Source organism: Daucus carota, chromosome 4, assembly GCF_001625215.2.
Source record: "Daucus carota subsp. sativus chromosome 4, DH1 v3.0, whole genome shotgun sequence".
Classification (NCBI taxonomy): domain Eukaryota; kingdom Viridiplantae; phylum Streptophyta; class Magnoliopsida; order Apiales; family Apiaceae; genus Daucus; species Daucus carota.
In genome coordinates this window covers 48164576-48189174 of record NC_030384.2, presented here as the reverse complement: position 1 = coordinate 48189174, position 24599 = coordinate 48164576, and the positions used below count along the sequence as shown (strand labels likewise).

Genomic DNA, 24599 nt, shown 5'->3' with positions numbered 1-24599 from the left:
TGTCATAACTTTTTACTTGGTTTTGCTAACATTCAAAAATAATATGTAAATCTTTATAAATATTTTTTTTTATTGCTTGATCTTATATTTCAAGGTACCTGTTTGATATTTGTGACCATTTCAGTGACCACCTTGATAACATTTTGAGTTCAGTGACCAATTTGATACATCAAGTCCACTTAAGTGACCAACTAGATTATTAACCCTTACTAAATTAAATGTCAGCTAATTTAATTATAGTTAACCACAATCTCTTAGAATCCCACGATTTTTAGCGGGATTTCAAAAAAATAAAAATTCAAATCAAAAAAATATAAAAAAAAAATTGTGCTGTAGATTATATCCATGTTGTCTTTTTATATAGGGACATTTTTTTATTAGATTCTTTTCTTTGATTTTAAAATAAAGATAATTTAGGAATAATAAAAAAAGCATAACAAAACGAAGTATAATCAAATTTTTGTCCATTAAATTATATCCTTGTTCACTTATTTAGGAAAGGGCGCGAAGCACTTCGCAGTCGGGGATTGCTATCTCCGCCATGATATCCGAATTTTATACCGATTTCGGGAATTATTTTTTTCCCCTGAATATACACAATCGGCACCGGGTTCGGGTGACAAGACACGAATCCCTAGCCCTGTCCCAGTTCCCTATTATTTTTTAAAAATATTTTCGTACTCCTAAAAAATTCCCAAATCCCTCGGGTCGGGGATTGGATCTGGATGTCCGTGTGAATACCAGTGCTATGGGCCAATTAGACCACCGATAAACAGCTGATCAAATATTCAAATGAACTCCGAACCCAAAATAGGTAGCCCTGGGCTCTGGGTCGCCAGACAGTAAATTTTTAATTTAACCTAGACGAATCCGTTCTTCTTTTCTAGTAAATCATTCTGAGCAACGGCTGTCTTCCCAGGTCTGAATCAGTTCTTGTCTATATCAAACCGTATACCACGTGCGAAATTCGTTAGTTTTGTGCTGTTTTTCCCTCCATGGCTACTTGACTTGCATTCTTTTCTGCATGGGTTCTTGATTTTATTGACAATTATAATTACATGTATCTTACGTGTTCCGTAGAATCTCAGTTATACATGTTTTTGATACATTAAGACATTAAGTTCTTATTCAGTTGAACAAGTCGAACCCTAGCATTATAAGTACTTGGAGCATCTCAGGCGTGTCGATATTACCAAATCATTAGAAGTATTTATATTACGTTTTGTCTCTCTCTTTGATAGTAATTTTGACGATTTCCTAACCAAAAACTACTCCAGTGGTTATACTCAAAATTGTCAATATGATCAAACATGGATAAATTGTTAGAAAATGGAAAGTTTGAGGCATAATATTGTTATGTTCTTGATGTAATTTCCCGAATATAATGGTCGGAGGTTGTTCCAGAAATCTTTGATCAATCAAAAAGTTCATTCGGATTTAACAAACGACCCCTTACTTCATGAATCTGAACAAGTGAATGAGCTGATCCCTTCTCACTCATTGGTCACTCTTTTATTGGTTATTATGATTTATGGCTGTTAATCTTCAGTAGACTTGTTTTGTTGTAGATTGTCTAAATATTAAATAATGGTTGATTTGGACCTTTTTGTTTAAGAATCTAGAATTTTATTCCTTATCCATATTTTTATAACCTTGTTGTTTGGTAGTGCATAGGAGGAATAGAGATGGGAAAAAACAGAGGGAAATCAGTTAACATATCGGGCAAACCAAAGCATTCATCTGATGCCAGCCGAACCAAAGGCAGCCGTACTGCTGCTACTGTAAGGAGACTAAAGATGTACAATAAGAAGCCCAAGCTAGATCGCAAAGGAAAAATCCTCAAGCATGAATTTCAATCCAAAGAGTTGCCTTCTACTCATATCCAGCCCGATCCTCGCTGGTTTGGTATCATCCCTTTTCTGTCTTGTACACTTCTTATTGTCATTTTAGGTTAGATTCTGTGGGAAATTAGCAAGTAGTGATGCACAGAAAAAGATAAAAAAACTGTCTGATTAGCTAATTGTCAGAATTTTAATTGTATCTCAAAATGAAAGACAATAATCATAAGCAACAAGTCCCAACAGGAAAAATTATACAGCCTAGTTAAAGCCCCTGTTTCTCGATTACAACTAAAAAACCAAGCAATGATACTGAAATTTGAATTTTTTTGTTTTAGTAAGTATAATAGAGAAAAAGCAACCGGACTTGGGGTAACTTTTAGTTGCTACAAGTACAAATGATAAATGAACCAATGCAATCAATTAAGATGAAATATGCAATCAATAAACTGCACAGTAAAACGCATATTAAGTAATCAAATAATATACATTAATCAGCAGAAATTATACTATCTTTTTGATATATGTAAGATTTTACATTTTAGAATCCATGTCAGCTGCACAAGTATGATGTTGCCATGTTTTGGGGTAGGCATTGACGGAGCCTATATCCTGGGTCTCTTTTGAAATTGCCGATATAATTCAATGAGCAATTTAAATATCATGCCTTTAAGAGGGCTCTTTAGCAGGAGATTTGGTTTTCGTGTGTCCACCAATTTACCAGTGTCCACCAATTACCAAAAAGGCATTTGAAAGTAATTCGTATTCTTGTCCACCCTGAATATTCCATCAGTAATGATGCTAATGTTGTTAAGGCTATGCAACTAGCTAATATTAGATCCAAATACAAAATTCATGTTACTGTCATATTTCACTGAAGGGTGCTTCGTTATTCCAATCTAACAAGCAATATGTATCAAATTTGGATGACTCCCTCAAGTTTAATTCCAATTCTTTACTGATTACTTTTATTTTGATAAATTAAAATAATAAAGGTTAACCAATGTTAATAGAATGGAGTAGCATCTAACTAAATATGTGAAGGACTTGCATGACTTTTAAGAAATTTTCTTTAATGGACGGTAACTTAAAAATGTTTCTTTAATATTTAATGCAATAGCCTCTGGTATAGACGTATGATAGTATCTATGAGAATTCATTGAGAAAACTGCATCTGTGTTTTCACATATTTTTGTTCAGATGTAAATTTTTAATTAGGCGCAGGTATCCCAACCTTAGTTTCCATGGCTCAGCCAGTGGTAAGGTTGTATTGTCTCGTGTGTGATGGATTACTTGTATGTAGTGCAGTAAATAATTATGCCTGCCAGTCTGAGTTTACCACTTTACTTGTAGGTAACACACGAGTAGTCAGCCAAAAAGAGCTTGAACTACTGCGGGATCAGCTCCAGAATCAGAATCACATATCAAGTAAGTAAAACTAATTTCATGAAGAATTTCGGTCAATGTTGCTATTCAGCTTATGAGGCCGTTTGGAAACATGCATTTCATTTCAAATGATGGATTTTGACAGAATTCTCAGGTTTATACTAATATTTCAGATTCTCAGGTTTATACTAATATTTGAATGTTTGGATTTCAAATGAAATCCAAATCCAAATTCCCAAACAAATTATTTGATCAAATGAGGAATTTCAAATGAAATCCAGGTTTCCAAACGGGCCATAGATTTATTGCAAAACGCATCCCTTTAATTTCGTCTAATTGGAACTATTACCTAAAATTCAGATAATTGCACAATGCATCGCTTGACTTATTTTAGCGCTACATGTTGAACCTTTTGACCCATTTCCGTCTATTTTGATTTATCACTATGTTAAATTATAAGGATAAAATAGACTTAAGAACCCGTAACATCACATTTAGTCAATTGTTAAGTCTATTTCATCCTTTTAATCTCCATTTTGATAGGTCAAATCAGACAAAAATGGGCCAAAAGGATTCAAGGTGAGATGCCAAAATATATTAAGGGATACATTCTGCGATTATCTAAAGTTTAAGTAATAAAGTGTAATTGGCCCGAACTAAAATGCGTTTTGCAATTAACTCTTTAACTTACAATGCCATGCTATTATGCTAAGATGCAAAAGTCACTGGAATATTATAACTTTGATTGCAGATGCAACTCAGGTGATCTACGTGCAGAAGGGATCGGCTAAAGCATATGCTACAAAGAAAGTGCAAGTTTAGATTTTGAAGGTTTAACGGCAGTGAGGAATGCTACTGGGATTACCACTAGTTCAACACGGAGATTGCTACTTAAGCTTTTAGTTTTCGTGGTAGAAGGCTACTTTTAATTATGAAATCATAAGCCTAATAAAAAAGACCCCTATAAATTATTAATAAATTATTAAGTACAGACTGCACTCACCATTATTACCAATACTATCCTCTCTTCATGAAAAATATGGTTGTTTATACAAACTTTAAATTTTTTTTACAGAAATAATATCTGCGGATACATCATTTCGCTTGTCATTATTTTAATTTTAATTTTACTTGAGTCATAAATTATTTAATTATATATAATGAAACTCAAGGTTTATAGAAACCTTAATACTTTATTCTAAAAAAGAAATAACAATGAGAAGACTGTGGGAAGGACTGAAATATCCTGAATATCAATTATTGTATGTTCTTGACAAATTAACTCTGTTCATAAATTGGAATATCATATTTATAAGAATTTTATAATTGTTTGTTTTCGAAAATTTAACTTAGTACAGTCAACATACTACAGTTAAATCTCGCTAAAATACTATCAATATTAAAAAGCTGATATAAGAATAGTTTTATCGTTAATTCATTAATACTGACAAATATTTCCTATATATGATGCTTAACATTTTTATTATATGTTCATACAAATTTTAACTCTATTTCTAAAATTCATTTTCATAAATATTTTCAGGGTAAAGATAAAAATATAAAAAATGTTTTTTCTCTGCAAAATATTGATTTTAAAATTTTTAATCGTTAAATCGAATTTCAGATATAGTTGTTAAAATGAATTTATACGATTGCTAAAAGCCTATTGGCCCAATGCCCCCCCTAGCGGCTAGGCCTAGCCGCCCATCCTCACCCGGGCAAACTTTGGGAAAAAAAAAAGTGACCTGGACCCATGGGAGTCCAAAACACTGTTACGCGTGACTGAATACTAATGGGCTAGTTTATTTTCTCGGCCTATTGGGCTACAGGCCCACATATCCCGCATCAATTTAATTGCAGAAACTATAAAACCTTTTCCCCTGCACAAACCCTAGTTCCTCTTCTTCATCGTCTCAACTCGCTCCTCTCAACTCAGGTACTCAAATCGCACTCGCTTAATTACACACACATACGTACACGAACTAAAATTCTAACATAATTTTGTTAATCAACAGAACGATGGGAAAAAAGCGAGAGAAGTCGGTGAACGTCTCGGGAAAGCCGAAGCATTCGCTCGATGCCAACAGAGACAATGGCGGTAGCGCATCTAAAGGCGGCGCATCCAAAGGCGGCCGTTCCGCGGCCACTGTGCGGCGTCTTAAGATGTACAATACGCGCCCCAAGCGTGACTCCAAGGGAACTATTCTTAAGCATGATTTGCAGTCCAAGGAGTTGCCGTCTACTCGTATTCAGCCCGATCGTCGCTGGTTCGGTATATACCGCTTTTTCGGTTTCTCGATATCCTAATTGTTTGCTTGTTGTTTGTGGAAATGAGTTAGTGCTAATTGTTTAGCGTGATAGAGTTATATAAATTATTATTATATGTGCTCAATGTCTTAATTAATTGTGGTCTAAGTAATTGCTTGCGTTAATTAAGCAGAATGAAAATGATGAAGAATGACGGTTAAATTTGAATTAGTAGTTTATTTAATAAACCTGTCGTGTGCAACACAACTGTAATAGCAAATCAAGGTACATATATATTATGAATTCTAGGATTGATAGTTATGTTATGTTATTATACTGTCTTGTGATAATATGTAAATTTTTATAAATGTTTGGTGTTTTTTAAAATTAATATGTTTGCAGCAATGTGGCTAACGGGTTATAAGTCTCATTTATTGGATATTGGAATTGCTCTTTTGCTGTTTAGTAGATTAATCATGTCTGCCTCTCTAAGTTTACTTCATTCACCTGTAGGCAACACACGAGTTGTTGGTCAGAAAGAGCTCGAGTTTTTCCGGGGTGAGCTCGAGAGTCGCTTATCAAACAACTATAATGTGATTTTAAAAGGGACAAAATTGCCCATGTCGCTTTTAACTGACCATCAGAAGGTAAAACAGCAACCCTGTTAGGTATACTTGGTGTCTTTATCTCTTATTCTCATGCAGTATCTCTAATTTACTCCCTCCGTGCTAAAATAGATTGTAGTATATGTTCTGTTTTGTGTCAAATTGAATAATTTGAAATTGGAACTTAGGTTCTCACTTTATCTTTTGATTTCCTTTAATGCAATAGGATTTTTTGTGGTCAGAGTCATAAATTATGTGAATATGAATATGAAATTTTTAAATGTTAGTAGTGTCATATTGTCAATTGGGCAAGAAGTTGGTCCAACTCAATTTACTATGGTAGGGGATTGAAAACTCCCTTTGCTATAGCAGTCCTGTTTCATCGGTGCATGCTATTATGATTTTCGTAGTAGTTTTTTTGTTTGACATAGGAAGTCAGATTATTGATGATCTTTTGGTTAATTAGCAGAGTGTGATCCATTTTCTATGTTCATGTAGCAAGCACGAGTTCATCTTCTTGACACAGAGCCCTTCGCTGATGCATTTGGGCCGAAAAGGAAGCGGAAGCGTCCAAAGCTAGTGGTCTCAGATTACGAGGCATTAGCCAAAAAGGCTGATGGTTCTCAAGGTACAGACTCAAATCATATTTATTATAATAAGTTTGTAGCTTGCATAATATGTGTGCAGTTGAATTTTTAGAAAGAAGTGTTATGGTCATTAATGTACTTTGGTTAGTTCTGTCCATGAATCACAATTTTGTGTCATCTTTAGATGCCTTCGAAGAGAAATATCCTTCCACTGCCTTTGAAGCAAGTGAAGATGGATTTAGAGATCTGGTTAGGCATAATGTGTTTGATAAAGGTCAAAGTAAGCGGATATGGGGAGAGCTTTACAAAGTGTTAGATTCATCAGATGTTGTTATTCAGGTTTGCTGTTTTTAAGTCATCTTTTTCCCATCTACAAATGTTTCCTATATTCTCTTTGCTGGTAGCGTCGTGATATATTAGTTGATATACTGTAGATTAAATTTCAGAATAAGCTATCTGGTATATATTCTTTTGATCGATTTGGACAGCCTCAGTTCTTTTAACTTGCTTAGCATAGGCTGAAAATGTTTGCCATAGTTATACTCATCTCCCTTGCCCTTTTCTAATTGTCAATTGGTGGTGTAATCAAAATTACCACTACTTGCATTGGAGGGTAAAACAGAAAAGCCAATATTTTTCTGTTGCAATACACAGGTCTTGGATGCTAGGGATCCTCAGGGTACAAGATGCTATCACCTGGAAAAGCATTTGAAAGAGAATTGCAAGCACAAACACATGATCCTTCTTTTAAATAAGGTTATTGCTTGTGTTTTTGAAGTTGTAGAAGTATGGCCTGCTGTTTCTTGTTTAACTTAGTTTGAAAAAGTGTCCAACCATTTTTCGTTGCTTTTTCTAGTGTGATCTGGTTCCTGCTTGGGTAACAAAAGGCTGGCTAAGGGTTCTATCAAAGGAATATCCTACTCTGGCGTTCCATGCGAGCGTTAACAAGTCATTTGGCAAGGTAACTAATTGACCACTATACTGATGCACAACATTTTTACTATACAGATTTATACACGAGAGTGGCTACATACTTTGTGTAAATACTAAACAGAGGCTAGAGTAGAATATTGAGACAATACAAGATTGACAAATAATTGTACCAAGTAGAGTAAATTATAAATAAGTACTAGGACAGCAGTTGTCTATTGTCTTCAATTAGAGGCTTACTCTAAAGGGCATAACACTAGCATCTAAATTCGTTGTTCATGAGTCCATATAATTCATAATAATTGTCATGCGGTTAAGTCGTTAAGTGCCAGTATTCATAAGTAAGACCTCGTGATAGTTATTTTGAAGATTGAAATTTTGATGGTACAAGCTCACAGTAATGATGGAGATTTAAATAAGCTTTTCTGAAATACAATGTTATGTAATATCAGGTGTTTACATCATTACGTGATTTTGTATGATTTTCTGCTATGTAGGGGTCACTTCTATCCGTGCTGAGACAATTCTCTCGTTTAAAAAGTGACAAGCAAGCAATAAGTGTGGGATTTGTTGGATATCCTAATGTTGGGAAGTCATCAGTCATCAACACTTTACGAACGAAAAATGTAAGTCATATTCTAAGACTGTAGTTCATCGTTAATTATGCAAGCATGTGTTTATCATGTTGTATCATGTGTGAATATGCACCATTTGCATACTTCTATGTATTAAAGAACTTGAATTATCATGGGATAGTAGAAAGAATAACATTCCCAGACTATCTAGTGAGGTCCCTGGGGTTAATCTGTTTGTAGTGCAATGTAATGCCTAGGCATAAGCATCTAATTTGTTTGTTTGATATTTCTAGATATTCTGTTCTGCTGATACTTTGCAATATTTTTAGGCTGTGATGTGATGCTTTGACTGATCTTTATCTCTATTTATTATTTACTTTTAGTTGGTTGAGACGGTCTTTTATTTATGTTTTGTTTTGTATACAAGACCTGGGCCTGATTACTTGTTGCCTTTATAGCCTTCTTTTGTTTATTAATATAACCTGAATTTATTAATCATCTTTTGTTTCTGAGTGAAGGTATGCAGGGTGGCTCCTATTCCTGGAGAGACTAAAGTTTGGCAATACATTACACTTACGAAGAAAATCTTTTTGATCGACTGTCCTGGAGTTGTTTACCAAAGCAATGACTCTGAAACTGATATTGTGTTAAAGGGCGTGGTATGTTTTTTGGGCTACTTCTTTGTTCATTTTTATCGTTACTTTATCCAATATAGCAACTGCGACCACATCATAAAAAGGCAGGAGAATTATCATCAAGAAATTCAATCATTGTGTCTGTACTGTATATTTATAAAAATCAAGAACTTTACGGAAGTAGACAGCTAATGTTGCCAATGATGTAGTTGGATTCTAAAGTTGCTAATTCTATGTCTACTGGCCACCTTTTTTGTTATTAATGTTGTTACAGCAGTACACAGTTTGGATTTTTATGTTATATGTACTACTAAAATCTGGATTAGAATGTTTGTTGACGTTTGTTTAAATAGTTACTTGTTTATTGCTAAATATAGAAATATCCGGTTTGTTGATCAGACTAGTATTTTTATTACTAGGTTCGTGTCACAAACTTGCCTGATGCTGCTGAGCACATTGGTGAAGTACTGAGACGTGTGAAAAAGGAGCATTTAGAAAGAGCTTACAAAATAAAGGAATGGTATGTTGTTTTTTCTTTATGTATATATATTTGACATGGTGGTTAGTTCTAGTGTTGGCCATGTGCATGTGTACAAGTGGGTTTGTAGTCATTGTAGCTCCAAGTTCCTTAAGCTTTAAGGCAAAAATGAGATAGACAATTATATTTGTAATGTGTAACTTTTTTTCTGTGACTTAATGTTGGGAAGAAATGACTGAAAAGGGAAAAAAATCCATCTAAGGCCCCAGGATTAAATCTATTACTATATTTTCATTTTATTAGCTCACACCCTCTTCCTCTCTGGTTTGCAATTAATTTATGAAGGTTTTATAAACAATGGGATTCATCTAATCTTCCTGGAGTATACATACATTACCATGTTGATGATTTATCAGTTAAAAAGTGATTATCTTTACATTGTCAGTACAGATCATGAGTAGGTTTGTTAATCAAAGTGCTGATTTTTTGGTTATCAGGGAGGACGATAATGATTTTCTGGTCCAGCTCTGCAGACTCACCGGCAAACTTTTGAAGGTAAAGTGATTGTATGGTCTCTTTATTTGTGTTTGTGTGCATGGCAGTTACTATATTTTGGTAAGAAAGTGTTGCTGAAATATTTCATGGTTATTTTTTTTTTGGTGTACAAACGCAAGGCTTCCTTCTTTAAATACCACAAGTGAAACTTTTTTCATATACACATAACACAATAAGGTTTCAGTTTTATTATACACCTAATGTTTTACAAGAAGAGAGTAAATGTCTAAATGACACAAGTATTTATGTTATTTTGCTACTTAATTTTTAGCAAGTTAGAGATGTCTTGTTCTGCTTATTATAAATAGTTTGTAGCTAGAACTCTTTTAGATTTATGTTATTGTACAGGAAAACATTGTCATTCCCATTTCCCAGATTATAGACGTGATGGTAAACTTGGGAATAATAATAATTAAGACTTATACAGGAGTTCTGAGAACCCAACTTAAGCTTGTAACCGATGTGATTAGTATTGCAAGTTTATAACCTACAAGTGATTTGTATGGATCTAAATTCTCAAAAGATTATTTGGCCAAAATAAAAACTTTCTTATATTAATGCTGAATGTCTTAGATCCTTTGCAGGCTCATTCGGACCATTCTAGGAAATGTCTATGTAATGCTGTTTGTACTGAATCATTTCATTAATGGTTTAATGGTTGATCACAGGGAGGTGAACCTGACTTGATGACTGCAGGGAAGATGATTCTCCATGATTGGCAGAGAGGCAAGATACCTTTCTTTGTGCCACCACCAAAGCTAGAAGAAGAGTCATCTACGGAACCTGCTGGGCCAGGTCTGGAGCAGGACAAGGTGATAGAGGATGATCAGCAGGCAGCAGCTAGAAAGGCGATTGCAGATGTTATATCTTCGCAGCAGCTAAAAGAAGTACCCGTTCAAGAGGAGCTCTTCAGTGAGACTGAATTAAGAGGGGAAACAACTGAGCCGTGTCCAGCCACGAGTTCCTAAACTTTTGTCGAACACTTGCCGGACTAAAATTTTAAAGTACATGTGCTTTTCTTTTTATTCAGAGAGTTATACTTGATGCTATGTCAGATAATTTTTTGTAAGCACCTGATTTATATCTTTATTTATACGTTAGCAGCAGTCTGTATTTATCAAAAATATACTCACACTTGAAGCCCCCTTTAAAGCTCTCAAATTAAAATGCGAAGAACATGTGTCGAAATATCATTGCATGTTTCTACCTTGTGAGCAGAAAGGGAAAGAACGGTGGAGAAATATATACATAATTTTCTGTCACTTTTTTTTTTTTTTTTTTTTTGGTTTCTACAAACCATAAATAAAAGATTTTGATAATTAAATTTAAAGTTTTTAAAAAAACGTATCTCAAAAATTCTTAAATTTTTTTAGTAAGAAATTTAGATAATTAAATTTAATTATCTATCAATCCTCTTAGCAATTTTTTTTTAATGAAAATATGTTATAATATGAAATATATACATACAAGATCAAGAACGATATATAACTAGTTTTATAAAGGCGAAAAAAACGGAGCTCTTTACTTAAACCTAAACAGTACCAGGCAAATGCAGAAATAAGAATTGCGTGTGAGAGAGACGATGGAATAACAAAGCGTGAGTAAAAGCCCTAAGTAGCAAGTCCCCACTTTCCGTTTACTCTGCTCCGCTTTCCATCCCGTTGATCAAATCTAGAGTAAGCTTCAATTCACACATTGTCTCTTTACTTTATAATTTTTTATATAATAACGATTATTTATTTTTCATCTCTACTAATTGTGTTTGCGATGATTGTTTAGGTGAATGATTTCATAAAGATGATCTTTATCTGTTAGTTAAAGACGTCGTGTGTCTATGTATGTGTTTCGCTATCTCTATATCAATTTGCATTGTTATTTCGACACTCTAGAGAGAGCGTCCTTAGTTTGATGGCAATTTGAATACCGTTTGAATTACTTTATGTATTCGTGTTCGTGTGAAAGTAGATTTGTTGTTTTATTATTTGAGTCGTCGTGTTAGTTATGAACTTTAGTGGTTTTGTACTGTGAACTGAAATCTTAGCGAAAGCCCTAACTCATGCATGAATTTTTGCCAAAGCACAGGTTTAATACATATTAGGCTGCTTCTATTAGTTGTGTTTGGAAACTTTTTAACTTATTTGTTAATTGATAAAACATTAATAACAAGTTATATGTGTTAAAATTTGGTACAAGACAAAACTATGGAGTTTTGTTCTATAACTTCGGGTTTTTCCTAGAAACATTGTGATCCTAGGAGTCCATATCTAACTAAAACTTTTTAGTATTGTATACGAGCAATGGCAGAAATCAGGGGAGGGGGAGGAGGCGGAAACTCGGAAGCCAACTATCTTCGGATGTTAGTATAATGTCTAATCAAATCCCGGCTGATTTTCAGAATTGATTAATGATATATATCTTTAAGGCTAAATTGGTATGAATATTAAAATATTTTCCTAAGATCTTTAAAATCCCGGTTCCGCTGTATACAATATTCCGGAGTTACATATTCAGTAGTAACAATAATAATAATAATAATAATAATAATAATAATAATAATAATGATAATAATGATAATAATAATAATAATAATAATAATAATAATAATGATAATAATGATAATAATGATAATAATGATAATAATAATAATAATAATAATAATAATAATAATAATAATAATAATAATAATAATAATAATAATAATATGGAAAGAAAATATAAAACAGTTACTAGTGGACCCAACGTATGCAAGATTTATTGTAACACCAGGCTAAAATTAATACTAAACTTGGTGCTCACCTAGTCACATGTAGTCTTGTACATTTGTAGTTGTGTATAGTTAATATGCAAAAATATCTATAACCACTACGATTATTTCTTGTTTCTGTAAATTTAAATCAATTAATATTCAATTTAATGTATTGAAAAGGTATTGAATAATAATATTAAATCAATATAAAGTATCCTTAATAATAATTTCAACATTTTTTAATAATAATAAGAATAATATCTCAAAAAGATAATAATTATATTATTTTCATTTAAGGCGAGACAAATGGGGTGTTAAAACCTCCGCTACCAAGGCAAATACAGAAATGAGAAGTGCGTGAGAGATACCTAAGAGAATAAGAAATTGCGAGTAAAACCCTAAACACATACCTACTTTGCGGCCACTCTCGGCTTTCCCATCCATCGATAGTAAGCTTAAGTTTCAATTCACATATTGTCTTTCATTTATATATTAGTTCTTTAACTGATCATTCATCGTTTATCTCTAATTTATTTGATTGTGGTGATTGTTTAGGCTGTCAATTTATAATCATGGTCGTTATATGTTAGTTGAAGACCTATTATGTTTAAGAGTGGTCTATGTATGTTTTTCATTATCTATGTATCAGTTTGCATCATGTTCTTGCCTTAGCCATCTCCTTCACACAATTTATTTATGATTTTGTTTTATTTATAATCTGACCTTACATTTTCTCTGTTGTTTATAATTTTATGTAATCACTACCAGAAAGTGGCATTCTAGAGAGAAAACCCGTATATAAAGAACATGGTCCACGTTTTTATTCTTTTGATAGAAAAAGCGAATTATTAAGATTAAGATAAGAAACCGCACTTAAGCTTAATATATACTCCCTTTGTCCCTTTCATTTCTTAACATTTCTTTTTCACTGCTTGACACGCACTTTAATGCGCTTATAAAACATAGTTCTACAACTTTTTTTTAAAATTTTCTTTTTCTGAATGAAAATTTAGACACTAAGCTTTTATTCAGAAAAAGAAAATTTAGAAAAAAAGTTATAAAATTATGTTATTTAGGCGCATTAAAGTGCGTGCCACGCCCCCCCCCCCCAATGTTAAGAATTGAGAGGGACGGAGGGAGTAGGATTTAATGTAGAATCTCTGAATTTATAAACTTAAATCGTTATTGAATTTTAGTATAAAACCTTGAATGAAATATGGGGTTCATTTTTGGTATAATGAAATTTTCATAATCATGTTATGTTCAAGCATAATTATATATATTGCATTTCATTATATAATATGTTTTTTTGCATAAGAACGAGTAGTTAATTTAAAAATCAAATGATATTTTATGCTAAATATCTTGTTTGTTGTTTCTAGTTGTTTATATAAGAGCGTTCTTTACAGAACGCCAATATATTTATATATGTGTATTATAGATAGAGCACGTTCACCACATCATGTTTCACCTCTACATTTTGAGTCACTGATATTTTCTAGTGAAATGATGCTTGAATCCGTACGAGGTTTTGATAAAGTTAATTGAACCGTTGCAGATAAAAAGCTCCCAGTTACATGCTGTTTAAGAACATGTTGTTGCTAAATGATTTATAAACATTTTAATAGCTCTGAAGTAATTGGAAAAAGAACACACAAAAACACACTGCTCTGGAGTAATTGTGTGTGGGGTTTTTATTATCTGTATTGCTGCTACAGCCTAAATGAACTACATGATATATTGAGTTTTTCTAATGTTTAAAATTGGCATTTAAAAGTTGGGCCATGTTATACTCTAACATAACAGTACATCCTTCGTTGATGATAATGGTTTTTAGGTTCGTCCCTTTCATTGTGGTCGTACTTGTAAATGTTATTTTGCAAAGATTATCAAATTAAGTCTTTCATATATTAACATACATCATTGTTTTATTAAGTGATGTATCCTCTGTGCATTACAATTATCTGTGTGTTGATTGTACTTGCTTCTTTTGATGTGAAGGATGAAGATGGAATTGCTTCCTTCGAACAATTCATACTGTGATGATGATAACAAAAACTTGGAGCTGTTACTTGATGCTTTCAGTTCAGTAGTGTCTCTTGAGGATATAGCATCAGCTTATTGTCTGGCAGGTCGCGATGTATATGCAGCTGGTGAATTGCTTAGTCATCATAAGGGAAGCATCTCAGGTCCTTCAGGATCCAAAGGGAATCCTGATGGAGCAAGTTCTTCAAATTTGCCAACAGATAATTTTCTCGAGAAGTCTTGTGTGGAAAGAAATTCTATTCCACCAAAGCAAAGGAATCGTCCCATTTCAATGGGAACTGTTTCAGGTGTCATTGGAAGGGAATACTCCAAGACAAAGCCTTCATCTTATGTGCCAGTGGCAGTGGAAAAACCACTGAAATTGAACTTACCACCCTCCGAGGTATATGTTGAGTCCTCTCCAGACTATGTAGCAAATAATGAAACAATGAAAAATGATGTTGAAGAATTCCTGTTTAAAATGCTTGGGGATGGATTCAAATTGGACATGGGTGTTATCCGTGAAGTCCTAGGTACGTACTTTTTACTTGTGCATTTAGATTTAATGCTAGTTATACACTTAAATTAGTGCAGGGTTCACACGCTGTAGTGGAGAATATAATTTATGATTGCATTCAACAGTTTTTTATTTTATGACATTCGTTAATAAGTGACTCAATGAAATTCTTCAATCTTCATGTGTAATATTTCTTAATCTCAGCTCGTGTCAAAAGAATCGTATTTCGTAGTAATTGTTGCCCTTTTTACCATCAAAGTATGGTTACGAGTTAAGTGTTTGGTTCCCTACTTCGTACTAAACTTCATTGATGATTTATAATCTACTAGTTGCTTATAAATTGCTCGATGATAGGAGGCAAACTGTTTTTTCATTAATTTATGATATTAGTAACGTAATGTTCTTTGTGTTGTGTGTTGTCACCAAACTATGGATTTTTAACTGAAGCATAGGTTCATGTAGTCAGCAAATCAATATTTGAAGTTTTTGTATGAAGTTTCTTGCAAATATAAAAGATTATGAGGGTTTCTGGTTTAGAGGATTCCTGCTCATTAAATAGATCGGCATATGTAATTTATTTTATGGTAAGTTTACAAAGATTCAATTTCAAACTTGAGCTGTTGAGCAGTATTTTAAATAGAGGAAAAATGCAGTTTTTCTGGGTAAGATTAATTACAAGAAATTTAACACTCACAACAAATTAGTTCCCTATTGGGGGTGTGGGTGGACTTGCTGTGTGCTCTGTTAAATAAATGATTCCTGCATTTGAAATATATATATATATGGTCATATTCATCTTAGAACCCTTAGCCTAAGAACTTTTAGAACTTATACCTCTTAGGTAAGTTAACTAAGATTTTGCAGCACTTTTATCTTCAACAAATGGCCCAGCATTCAATGCGGGTCGATTCGTCGAAGCATATAGTTGCCCGGTTGGTTAAATGCTGTTAATGAGACTAGTAATTCACTATTCTTAACAATAGGCCCTGGAGACTTTTTAGTTCATCATGCTATTGCTCTGGGTTTACATACAACTACATTGATCTTAGTAAAGGGTGCTTTAGATGCACGCGGTTCCAAATTAATGCCGGATAAAAAAATTTTCGGTTATAGTTTTCCGTGCGATGGCCCGGGACGGGGCTTTTGAACACACATAACGATGCCAAAAACATGTATTAAGATTTAGATCCTGAAAGTCTATTTAAAATTTTGGGTTCTGCAGCAGAACCTTAGTGGTTCCAAGGTTCTATTTTAAGGATTGGTTCTAAGTAGAGCGCACCCCTATCAGATCAAGTTTTAGTGATGTGCAAACGAAGTAGCATACTACCAGTTTCTGGCTTTATTATCTTGGTTTATCCCTTTAGTAGGTATTACAAGTGTACTCCTGTGTATATATATTTGTATGTTAAAATACCAAACTGGAATTCATGTAGTGAATGATGCATGCATTTCGTTTATGTGTAATGATATGTAGCTCTCTCTCTCTCTCTCTCTCTCTCTCTCTCTCTCTCTCTCTCTCTCTCTCTCTCTCTCTCTCTCTCTCTCTCTCTCTATCTATCTATCTTTCTATCTACACACACACACACACCCCTTTTGTTTGAGGATACATGAATTTATGTTTTTACAATATATCTTTGAGTTCGTGCTGGACCTTTTTCCAGTTTAGTGGTTTCCCACTTAACTTGTTATAAATTTATATAGGTGAATCGTGCATTTCTTTTTCAAGTCCTTGTAGCAAGTGTTATGAGATACTTGTTATAATAGATTGATTATATTGTTCAAACTTGTTTAGCAAAAGCTTAGATGTCCTTCCTCATTTCCTATATATAATAATAATATCAATTAGGTTGAAATTACTTGATGTTTACAGTGTTTACATTAATGAATTGCTTGTCTCTTGTTATCTTGTGTAGCTGTTTTGAAACCACATTTTCTTTTGTAGTCTATGACTTGCCTATGACTAATATCCGATATTAAGCATTAATTTTGTTATAAATAGTCAATATAACTTAATTTTCTAATATTATGCAAAATTACTTCTTAATTGTGCAGGTCTTTGTGGTTATGATGTCAACAAGGTAAGTCCTCAGTTTGATTTCCTTGATGTTTTCCAATAGGAGTAGCTTCAGAAATTATTATACTTCACTCCTTACACAGTTGAATTTACATACAACAAAATAGAAGTAAAGGCATTTATTCATATTTCATTTTATCCTTCTGTACACATATATTAATAAATTTTACTTTTGCCTTTACTTTCCCATCTAATAATGTCTGTTTCTGGTGGTCATCTAGAGCATGGAAAAACTTTTAGATATGTCTGCATCAAGATTTAATGAGAATGATGACGATTCATGCATGCTTCCTCCAAATGTAAGCTCTGGGTCCTTGTATATGATATATGATGCATACTATCTCGATTTAGCTGCATAATTATTTGTCACTTAATTCAGACTCCCTTTTAGGACAGTCTATCTGTAACCCTGCAGAACAGATTCTTGTAAATATTAACTAACAAAGTAATACTTAATATGAATTGTGGGTGTAATGTAAATAGCCTATGACAATCCCAGAGTATTTTGCAATTCCTTTGGAACATTGAAGTAGGCGACTGGAAGCATCAATTGAGTTGATGCTGTAAAAGAGTATAATTTTAAGCTTATAAAATTTTCTTCATATTTATATATTTTTTAGGGAATCTGGATATGCTTCTTAATACGAATAGTTAAAGAAATGACATGCATTCACTTGAAAAGTAGTCAGTTTTTACTTTATCTCAGATATATCAGCTTCCAAGTATTTACAAATCACTCTTTATGAATTATTTCTTCAGATCGTTCAAGGGATGAGTTGATTGCATGTCACTCGATATTTTACTTTTCCTGTTATAATTTAGAAAATTTAGGAGGCAGAACCCCATGGAGATACTGTCTTGAAAGCATCGGAAATTTGGAGGGTTATAATTATTTGATGAGCCCCTTACACTTTTTTTTTTGATAATATGTATTGCTATTTCCTGAATTTATGGGCTAGTAATTTTATATATATATATATATATATAAGGTCGCGCTCCAGTGAGAACTTCTTAAAATGAGAGCTGTGAGAACCGGTGATTTCTGTACTTGAAATTGGTGATTTTTTGAAAAGATGAAATTTCGAATTTGGTGAATTGGTGATTTTGTGCTAACAAAATTTTAAATTTTATAAAATCACCAGTTCTCATTTGAGCAAAAGCCTATATATATATATATAATTATATATATATATATATATATAGATATATAGATAGATAGATAGATAGATATTATTTTATTTTTTTGTTGCATGTATATATTTTTCAATGCATCCGATTTTGAAATATATGTGGAGAGGGGAATAAGAATATGGACCCATGCCTTTCGGTCATGGGCAGTGTTGTTAAAGGCGCGATTAACGGCGCTTCGCGCTTAGGCGCAAGGTGTGCGATTCGAAATTAAGCGATTTAGTGCGATTCTGAAATCGTCCAAAAAGCGCTCAGAAGGCGCTACTAAAGCGAAAAAGGCGCTTATAACAAAAAGACGATAATAGTAACATCCCACATTAATTAGTTAAAGAGTATTTGGGCCCTTTATAAGGGCAAACAAATAACTAATGTATACCAATTTGCTAGCACTTTTGGGCTGGCGTGTGATGGGTTGTTGGGTCCGGTATGCATCTAGTTGTGGGCTTGGGATTTTATAATAATACCCTTAAAAAAGGGGTAAAAGGAGAAAACCCTAAAGTGATTCATAAGACCCGGTATCATCTAAACATCACAGCCTCCATCTAAACGTAAGTCTTTTTCTTTATTCTCAGTATATACATACAGATATATACGTATGTGCAGATTGCTCTTCTCAATTTTCTTCTCTGTCTCTCTTAATCTCTCTTCATCCCTCTCTGGTTTCTGATTCCCAACTTTTCTAATTCACTCTTCATCATGTTATTTATGTTTTTTATTATGTTCGAATGTTAAGATTATGTTAAGTATTAGTTTCTTGTTAAATTTGTGATTATTTTTTTGGGGTCAAAAGGCGTGCGATTAATGGCGCCTCGCGCTTCAAAATTAGGTCTTGCGCTTTTTTACAATTTGCGCCTTAAACAACACTGGTCATGGAAGTAGAGAGGAAGGAGCCTTGCTACTAGGTTCTCAAAGAAATTAGGCAAGTAATTATTTGCATATGTATGCCATACAGTCAAAGTTGATCATGTCTTTCACACCTCTTGCAGAAATCTCTTGAAGCAGAAGGTTCTCACTCCAACAAAGTAATGAAGCCTGTCAGAGGTTCTGCAAGGAGGTATATTAAATATTTTTAGGGAAGTCTATCCTTTGAATCCAATATGGCAATATTGATTTTTTTAGGGAATGTCTCATTTGAGCTTCTTTTGACCCTGCAGTACCGAGACGGGTATGTTCACAGGAGTTGAAACAAATTCACCTAAAAAAGATAAAGACACACTCCAGAAAGATATTATGAACTCCTTGTTTAATGTTGCTGGAAGAATTGAAGATCCACCAAGAAGAATAATTCGCCCAGTGACAGGAATGAGGAGAGGAAGACATGGTAGGCCGGTTCTCGAGCCTCCAGAAGACATAATTGTGGAACCTAGGATTCGTGCAAAACCAAAAGTGGTCAAGGAGGGTAAGCATTCTTATTTTTTGTGGGTGGTAATGTGAAATCAGGAGTTAACCTGCATAATCTAATTTGTATCTAATCTTTGTAATCTCATCTCTTTGTTGTATAGAGCTGCAGACTATTTAGTCCCACCCTCTTCATTGTATTTATTAATACTAATGAAGTGAAATATGAAATGATAATGTTAGTCCACCGATTATTGTAAAGGTTCGAGAATCTTAAAATGATAATCCTTCCCATGATAACAAGCCTACAGGGTCAATTAAAGGCTCAATCTCACCAAGGAGGAACCAACAAAGATGCTAGTAAAACTTAAGACCTCTACTGTACGTAAGCTGCGATACTGTGTCTTATGGTCAACTCCCCCAATATCATAAGGTGCTAGTGGAAGCCACTAAATGGATGCCATACTTTTAAATATAACATGGCCTTGTAATTTTTTTTTTGGTGTCGTATGATCAACTCTCCCAAAATCATAAGGTGCTAGGAACTCTTTTTGATGTAAATTGTCATTGTGAACTACCATATAAAGTTATGTCATATCAAGTTTCAGTAGTCATTTCAATTTAGTGTCTATGGACTAAGAAAATGCTTTCAAAGAAGGGTTTGTCTAGTGTGCCCATGGGCACATGCTAAGCACTAAAATCTATAGAATTGGAGGGTTTTGATTGGTGTGGTGGTTGTAAATGCAGGGGGTCCACCATTATTAAAGAGACTAAGCCAATAGAAACCATCCAAATTCATCAATTTTGGTGCTTAGTGTGTGCCCATGGGCACAACATAGAAAAACCGTTTAAAGAAGGTTAACCATCAGGGTAATCAATTGGAGTTAGCATCACGTAAGGAACTATTTCTGTTACCAAAATTAAAGCCGTCAATGAAATGGGTACTTATATTCTTAGCAATAGTTAGTTTTGTAGTTATGGAATGAGTTTGCAGATCCTGGATTTCCTTTTGATTTATACCTATAGCTTCTCTTAATTAAATGTTAAATGCTTTTTGTCCATGTGGCAATCTGCATGTAGAACCGCATGGAAGCTATGATGCCTTACGACTAGCTCACAAGGAGTATTTTACTACAATGAGAGAGTATTACAAAGCAGTAAGTGTAGTATTAAAGACAAATTTTTAATCTCCCTTGGTTGATGCCATAAACACAAGTTTACTTCCTGCCAGGCTACTGATGCATATGTTAAGGGGGATTATGAGCTGTCAGAAAAATTGATGGAACAGGTAGGGCTTCAAACTTTTCGCTGAGTTGAAAGCTTTTTCAAGTAGTGTTACTAATATGAGTTCTAGATCTTGCTTTCTAACCCTGCTGCTTACTGATAAAATTCACCAAGTAAGAACAGCCAAATATAGTCGGCCATTATGAGCTTCTACCATGTAGGTGGTTAAAGTTTTCTTGATTTACTCTATAATTTTAATAATATTTGGTTGTGCATTGTGTCCCTAGTTCTTATATATTCTTCCCATCTTTTTTTGTTTACTTATTTTCCGCTGGCCCTGTGCCTCGTGGACTGACTAGATAGTCAACGCTACTAATTAGTTACTGTGATATTGTTAGGACCTGTGCAGGGATCCAGGCCTACTATACATATATAACGTGTATGTTAGCGCGCGCGCGCACACACACACACATATACAATTATATATATAAGCTACCACAGACTTCACAAACAAGAACAGTTCTTTTATTGATACACACACACACGCACCGGGTGATATTCTAGAGATCACCCTCTCTCCACAGACAGTCACCGTCTTTCTACACAACTAGGTGGTATTCGTGGGATCACCCACCCTTTACACGTACATTAATGTCTAATCCATGCCTTCCTCAACCTGCAAACCTTTTTTCTATTTATACTTGAGCTAAGATATTTTTGTCCCAAGAAACAACTCTTTTAGATTTGTAACTGACACAATGCACAATTAACTCGACTAAATCCACCAGAAATTCATTTTCAGCCTCTCCTTTATTTCAATCTTTAATCAAGAGCATTAATTATGACTGGCTCAAGTAAAGGGCCTAATAGATAAGTTATGTTTTCATCTTATTAACTTAGAATATATGAATTTGTTAAATTTTAATTTACCATGCTAATATTGTTTTCTATAAACCTGCTTTTTTCCTCAGTTTCTCTCTCATTACTCAAATAGTTCTACTTCACTTGACAATATACATGCAAAAGTACATTAGAATTCCTTTTTTAGATTAACTTCTTTTGGTCTTTTTCGCTGAGTTGCTACACTTCATACGTTCTGGGTGACTACAGGGAAATTTTTTTAAAATGAAAACCCAGGAAGCTGATGACAAGTCTACAGAGAAACTTCTCGAAACCAGGTCAAGCGAAAATCCATATTTGTTATATATTCTCTTTGTTTTGTAATAAGAATAGTCTTCATGTTCCATTATTTGCTGCAGTAATGAGAATGAAGAAGTGTTTCTTGATCTGCATGATTATGAGCCAAAGGAAGCTCGACGTTCTCTGAAGTCTCATTTAACTTCTCTCTCTGGCATCGAGGGTAGGTCATATTGTCTTATTCGTTGCATGCATCATCTTGGTTTTAAATTGGGAAAATGACATGGTTTTCTGCTTCTGCTTTTTTAGCTATTCCGCATCTCAAGGTCTTTGTTGGTAGCAATGAAAATGATGCTAAAAGAGAGGCTCGCAAAAAAGTGGTATGTAGTTCAACTATATTAGAATAAAGGTCTTTTCGTCTATCAGTTGGTGCTGCTTCATTGTGATGAACTCCAATTTACCAAAATATCATCTTTCGAGATATGCCGTAGGTTTTAGTAATTACCTATGGACTTTAGCATAATATCTCACATTTTGTTTTTCTCCCCCTTGCTCTCAGGGAGATGGGTGAGTGCTGTAGAACAATAACATTGGTGGAATAAATATTTAGCTTTAACATGTTTGATGAAGCCTTATGACTTGACATGTTGGAACAATTGTCTAATCACCGGGATATTATTTTGATAACTATAATCTGTAAAGTGTTCAATTTAAGTGTTAGCCTTCCTTTTTACTGAGATATACTCATAATGAACAATTTATAGTGGAAGAAACTAAAAATCAGTATAGCTATTTCCGTTGCTTGTGATATCATCTTCTTACCTGTCAAATACACAAATATGTGTATCCAGACTTGCACACAACTACGCTGTAGTTCAGTGGTTGACCAGCCTGCTTGAGTGCTGTAGCCTGTAGGTCTCAAGTTTGATTGCTCCGTGGAGTTGGTTTTTTTTTTTGCATCGGACACGTAGCAATGTAATGAGTATATGAGCCTATGCAGTCGTGAGTCTTGTGACGGATATGTGGGGTTTACGATTTAGGACTTTATACGCATACCAAAGATGCACATAATCACTCGGATCATATCAGCAATTTGGGAGTATGTGGAAGATATAAATAAGGGTGTACCAAGGAAATGAGTATCATTTATTAGCCTTTTACACTTTTGATGAGCTCATAGTGTAGTATATTTCCCCTACCTGAAATAACCTACAATATGGACTATAATGAGAGTAGATAATTGTTAGAATAAATTTTATGTGGACAGCATGTAGGTGTATCTCAGAAAAAGGAAATTAGTATAAAAATGCATACCCTGTGAATGTGATATGCGTGTGTCATTTTCCAAATATTATATTGGTGGGTTATACTTTTTTAATATCTGTGGTTCTGTCCTGAATTTTGTGGCAGATCATAGAACTGCTGGAGAAGGAATCAATAGGATGGACAGAAGAAGATAGTGGGCAGATAATTGCTATTAGAGTGGACAAGATCGATCCAAAACGCCTGAGCTTTGCTAAGTGAACAAAGGCTTGTTGATCGACACAAGTGGGGGATTCAGAACTTTACTGGTAGGCATTAAGCACCAGTTATTTTTTGGGGAATACATTTTGGACACAAATTTTTGGATGCAATTCTATTGTTTCCGATTATATTCAGACAGTAGAAAAAAACACAATTCGAATTTGTTCTTCTCTAATAGAAGTGGTGACTGGTGACATTCCTGTGAAGTGGTAATTTTCTATATATTTCTTTTCATATACATGTTGGAAAGGAATATAACAATTTGTATTGCATGCAGTACAATTATATGGAGAATTACTGAGGGCCATCCTTTTTTGACTGTCGGGGTTCAGTTTTAGAGTTTGCCTACTTTAGTGTTTCAACTTGATGTGAACATGATATATTTAGGATTGTGTCTCCTTTGTTTTCTAGATCGTTCCGTAACATGTTTTTGTCTGAGTGTTCTCTTGTATTTTTCCCATCATGTTATAGTATGATAGTACTATATAAATAATTAAATATAAATATTATATTCTAAGATAAATTTTTATGAATAAACATTATATATATATATATATATATATATATATATATATATATATATACACATCTAATACAGTAAAATATGATATATATATATGTTTATTATACAAATAAATAAAATCAATCTTATTGTTATTGTCTAATGTTCAGAAAATAATAAATAAATAATAAATTAAAATTCCCGGAGAAACAGGTCCATCATCCTTAAATATAAATGACTTTATACTAGGATATAAAATATCCCACATATAATCATATCGGGTAATAGTTAATATAGGAGAAATAACATGTAATAGTTAATATCAGAGAAATAACGTTTTTAAAATTCAATAATAAGTAAGGTAAGAGGAATAATACTTTCAAAAATTTAATATTAAGTAAAATAAAGCACCTGTTGGGCATTGGACGCATAAAATAATAAATTAAATATCCAAGCACAGTCAATCGAGCAGTATCATCAGCGGAATA

At 33.6% G+C, this 24599-nt stretch overlaps 3 protein-coding genes across 5 annotated transcripts; all 3 read left to right on the top strand.

Annotated features, from left to right (window-relative positions):
* The first annotated feature begins 741 nt into the window (after positions 1 to 741).
* On the top strand, positions 742 to 4222 carry LOC108217887 (nuclear/nucleolar GTPase 2-like). 2 transcript variants are annotated; one of them, XM_017390786.2, is made up of 5 exons: positions 742 to 919; positions 1668 to 1905; positions 3192 to 3266; positions 3768 to 3803; positions 3976 to 4222. In XM_017390786.2, the coding sequence occupies exons 2-5, from the start codon at positions 1686 to 1688 to the stop codon at positions 4044 to 4046; spliced, it is 402 nt and encodes a 133-aa protein (XP_017246275.1). In that variant the 5' UTR covers positions 742 to 919; positions 1668 to 1685; the 3' UTR covers positions 4047 to 4222. The 2 variants fall into 2 exon arrangements, with proteins under 2 accessions (XP_017246275.1, XP_017246276.1); XM_017390787.2 differs by lacking the exon at positions 3768 to 3803 and having other exon boundaries at positions 754 to 919.
* An 832-nt stretch (positions 4223 to 5054) lies between these two features.
* On the top strand, positions 5055 to 10942 carry LOC108218945 (nuclear/nucleolar GTPase 2). The gene is made up of 12 exons (XM_017392131.2): positions 5055 to 5160; positions 5240 to 5496; positions 5985 to 6118; positions 6575 to 6704; positions 6848 to 7002; positions 7318 to 7419; positions 7520 to 7624; positions 8091 to 8219; positions 8687 to 8827; positions 9223 to 9323; positions 9779 to 9836; positions 10505 to 10942. The coding sequence occupies exons 2-12, from the start codon at positions 5244 to 5246 to the stop codon at positions 10802 to 10804; spliced, it is 1608 nt and encodes a 535-aa protein (XP_017247620.1). The 5' UTR covers positions 5055 to 5160; positions 5240 to 5243; the 3' UTR covers positions 10805 to 10942.
* Positions 10943 to 11320: 378 nt separating this feature from the next.
* LOC108215552 (putative nuclear RNA export factor SDE5) lies at positions 11321 to 23928 on the top strand. 2 transcript variants are annotated; one of them, XM_017388036.2, is made up of 13 exons: positions 11329 to 11512; positions 11616 to 11672; positions 14584 to 15140; positions 17177 to 17202; positions 17420 to 17497; positions 19373 to 19440; positions 19541 to 19785; positions 20805 to 20881; positions 20956 to 21012; positions 22059 to 22126; positions 22208 to 22308; positions 22395 to 22465; positions 23496 to 23928. In XM_017388036.2, coding segments are annotated over exons 2-13 (1464 nt in total). In that variant the 5' UTR covers positions 11329 to 11512; positions 11616 to 11670; the 3' UTR covers positions 23610 to 23928. The 2 variants fall into 2 exon arrangements, with proteins under 2 accessions (XP_017243526.1, XP_017243525.1); XM_017388037.2 differs by lacking the exon at positions 11616 to 11672 and having other exon boundaries at positions 11321 to 11512.
* The last annotated feature ends 671 nt before the right edge of the window (positions 23929 to 24599 follow it).

Coding starts and splice junctions, on each gene's coding strand:
- LOC108217887 (XM_017390786.2), top strand. CDS start 1,686: ATGGGAAAAAACAGAGGGAAATCAGTTAACATATCGGGCAAACCAAAG. Junction 1,906..3,191: donor GCCCGATCCTCGCTGGTTTG/GTATCATCCCTT, acceptor CTTTACTTGTAG/GTAACACACGAGTAGTCAGC. Junction 3,804..3,975: donor ATGGGCCAAAAGGATTCAAG/GTGAGATGCCAA, acceptor CTTTGATTGCAG/ATGCAACTCAGGTGATCTAC.
- LOC108218945 (XM_017392131.2), top strand. CDS start 5,244: ATGGGAAAAAAGCGAGAGAAGTCGGTGAACGTCTCGGGAAAGCCGAAG. Junction 8,828..9,222: donor ATATTGTGTTAAAGGGCGTG/GTATGTTTTTTG, acceptor TTTTATTACTAG/GTTCGTGTCACAAACTTGCC. Junction 9,324..9,778: donor GCTTACAAAATAAAGGAATG/GTATGTTGTTTT, acceptor TTTGGTTATCAG/GGAGGACGATAATGATTTTC.
- LOC108215552 (XM_017388036.2), top strand. Junction 20,882..20,955: donor TGAGAGAGTATTACAAAGCA/GTAAGTGTAGTA, acceptor ACTTCCTGCCAG/GCTACTGATGCATATGTTAA. Junction 22,127..22,207: donor GAGAAACTTCTCGAAACCAG/GTCAAGCGAAAA, acceptor TATTTGCTGCAG/TAATGAGAATGAAGAAGTGT.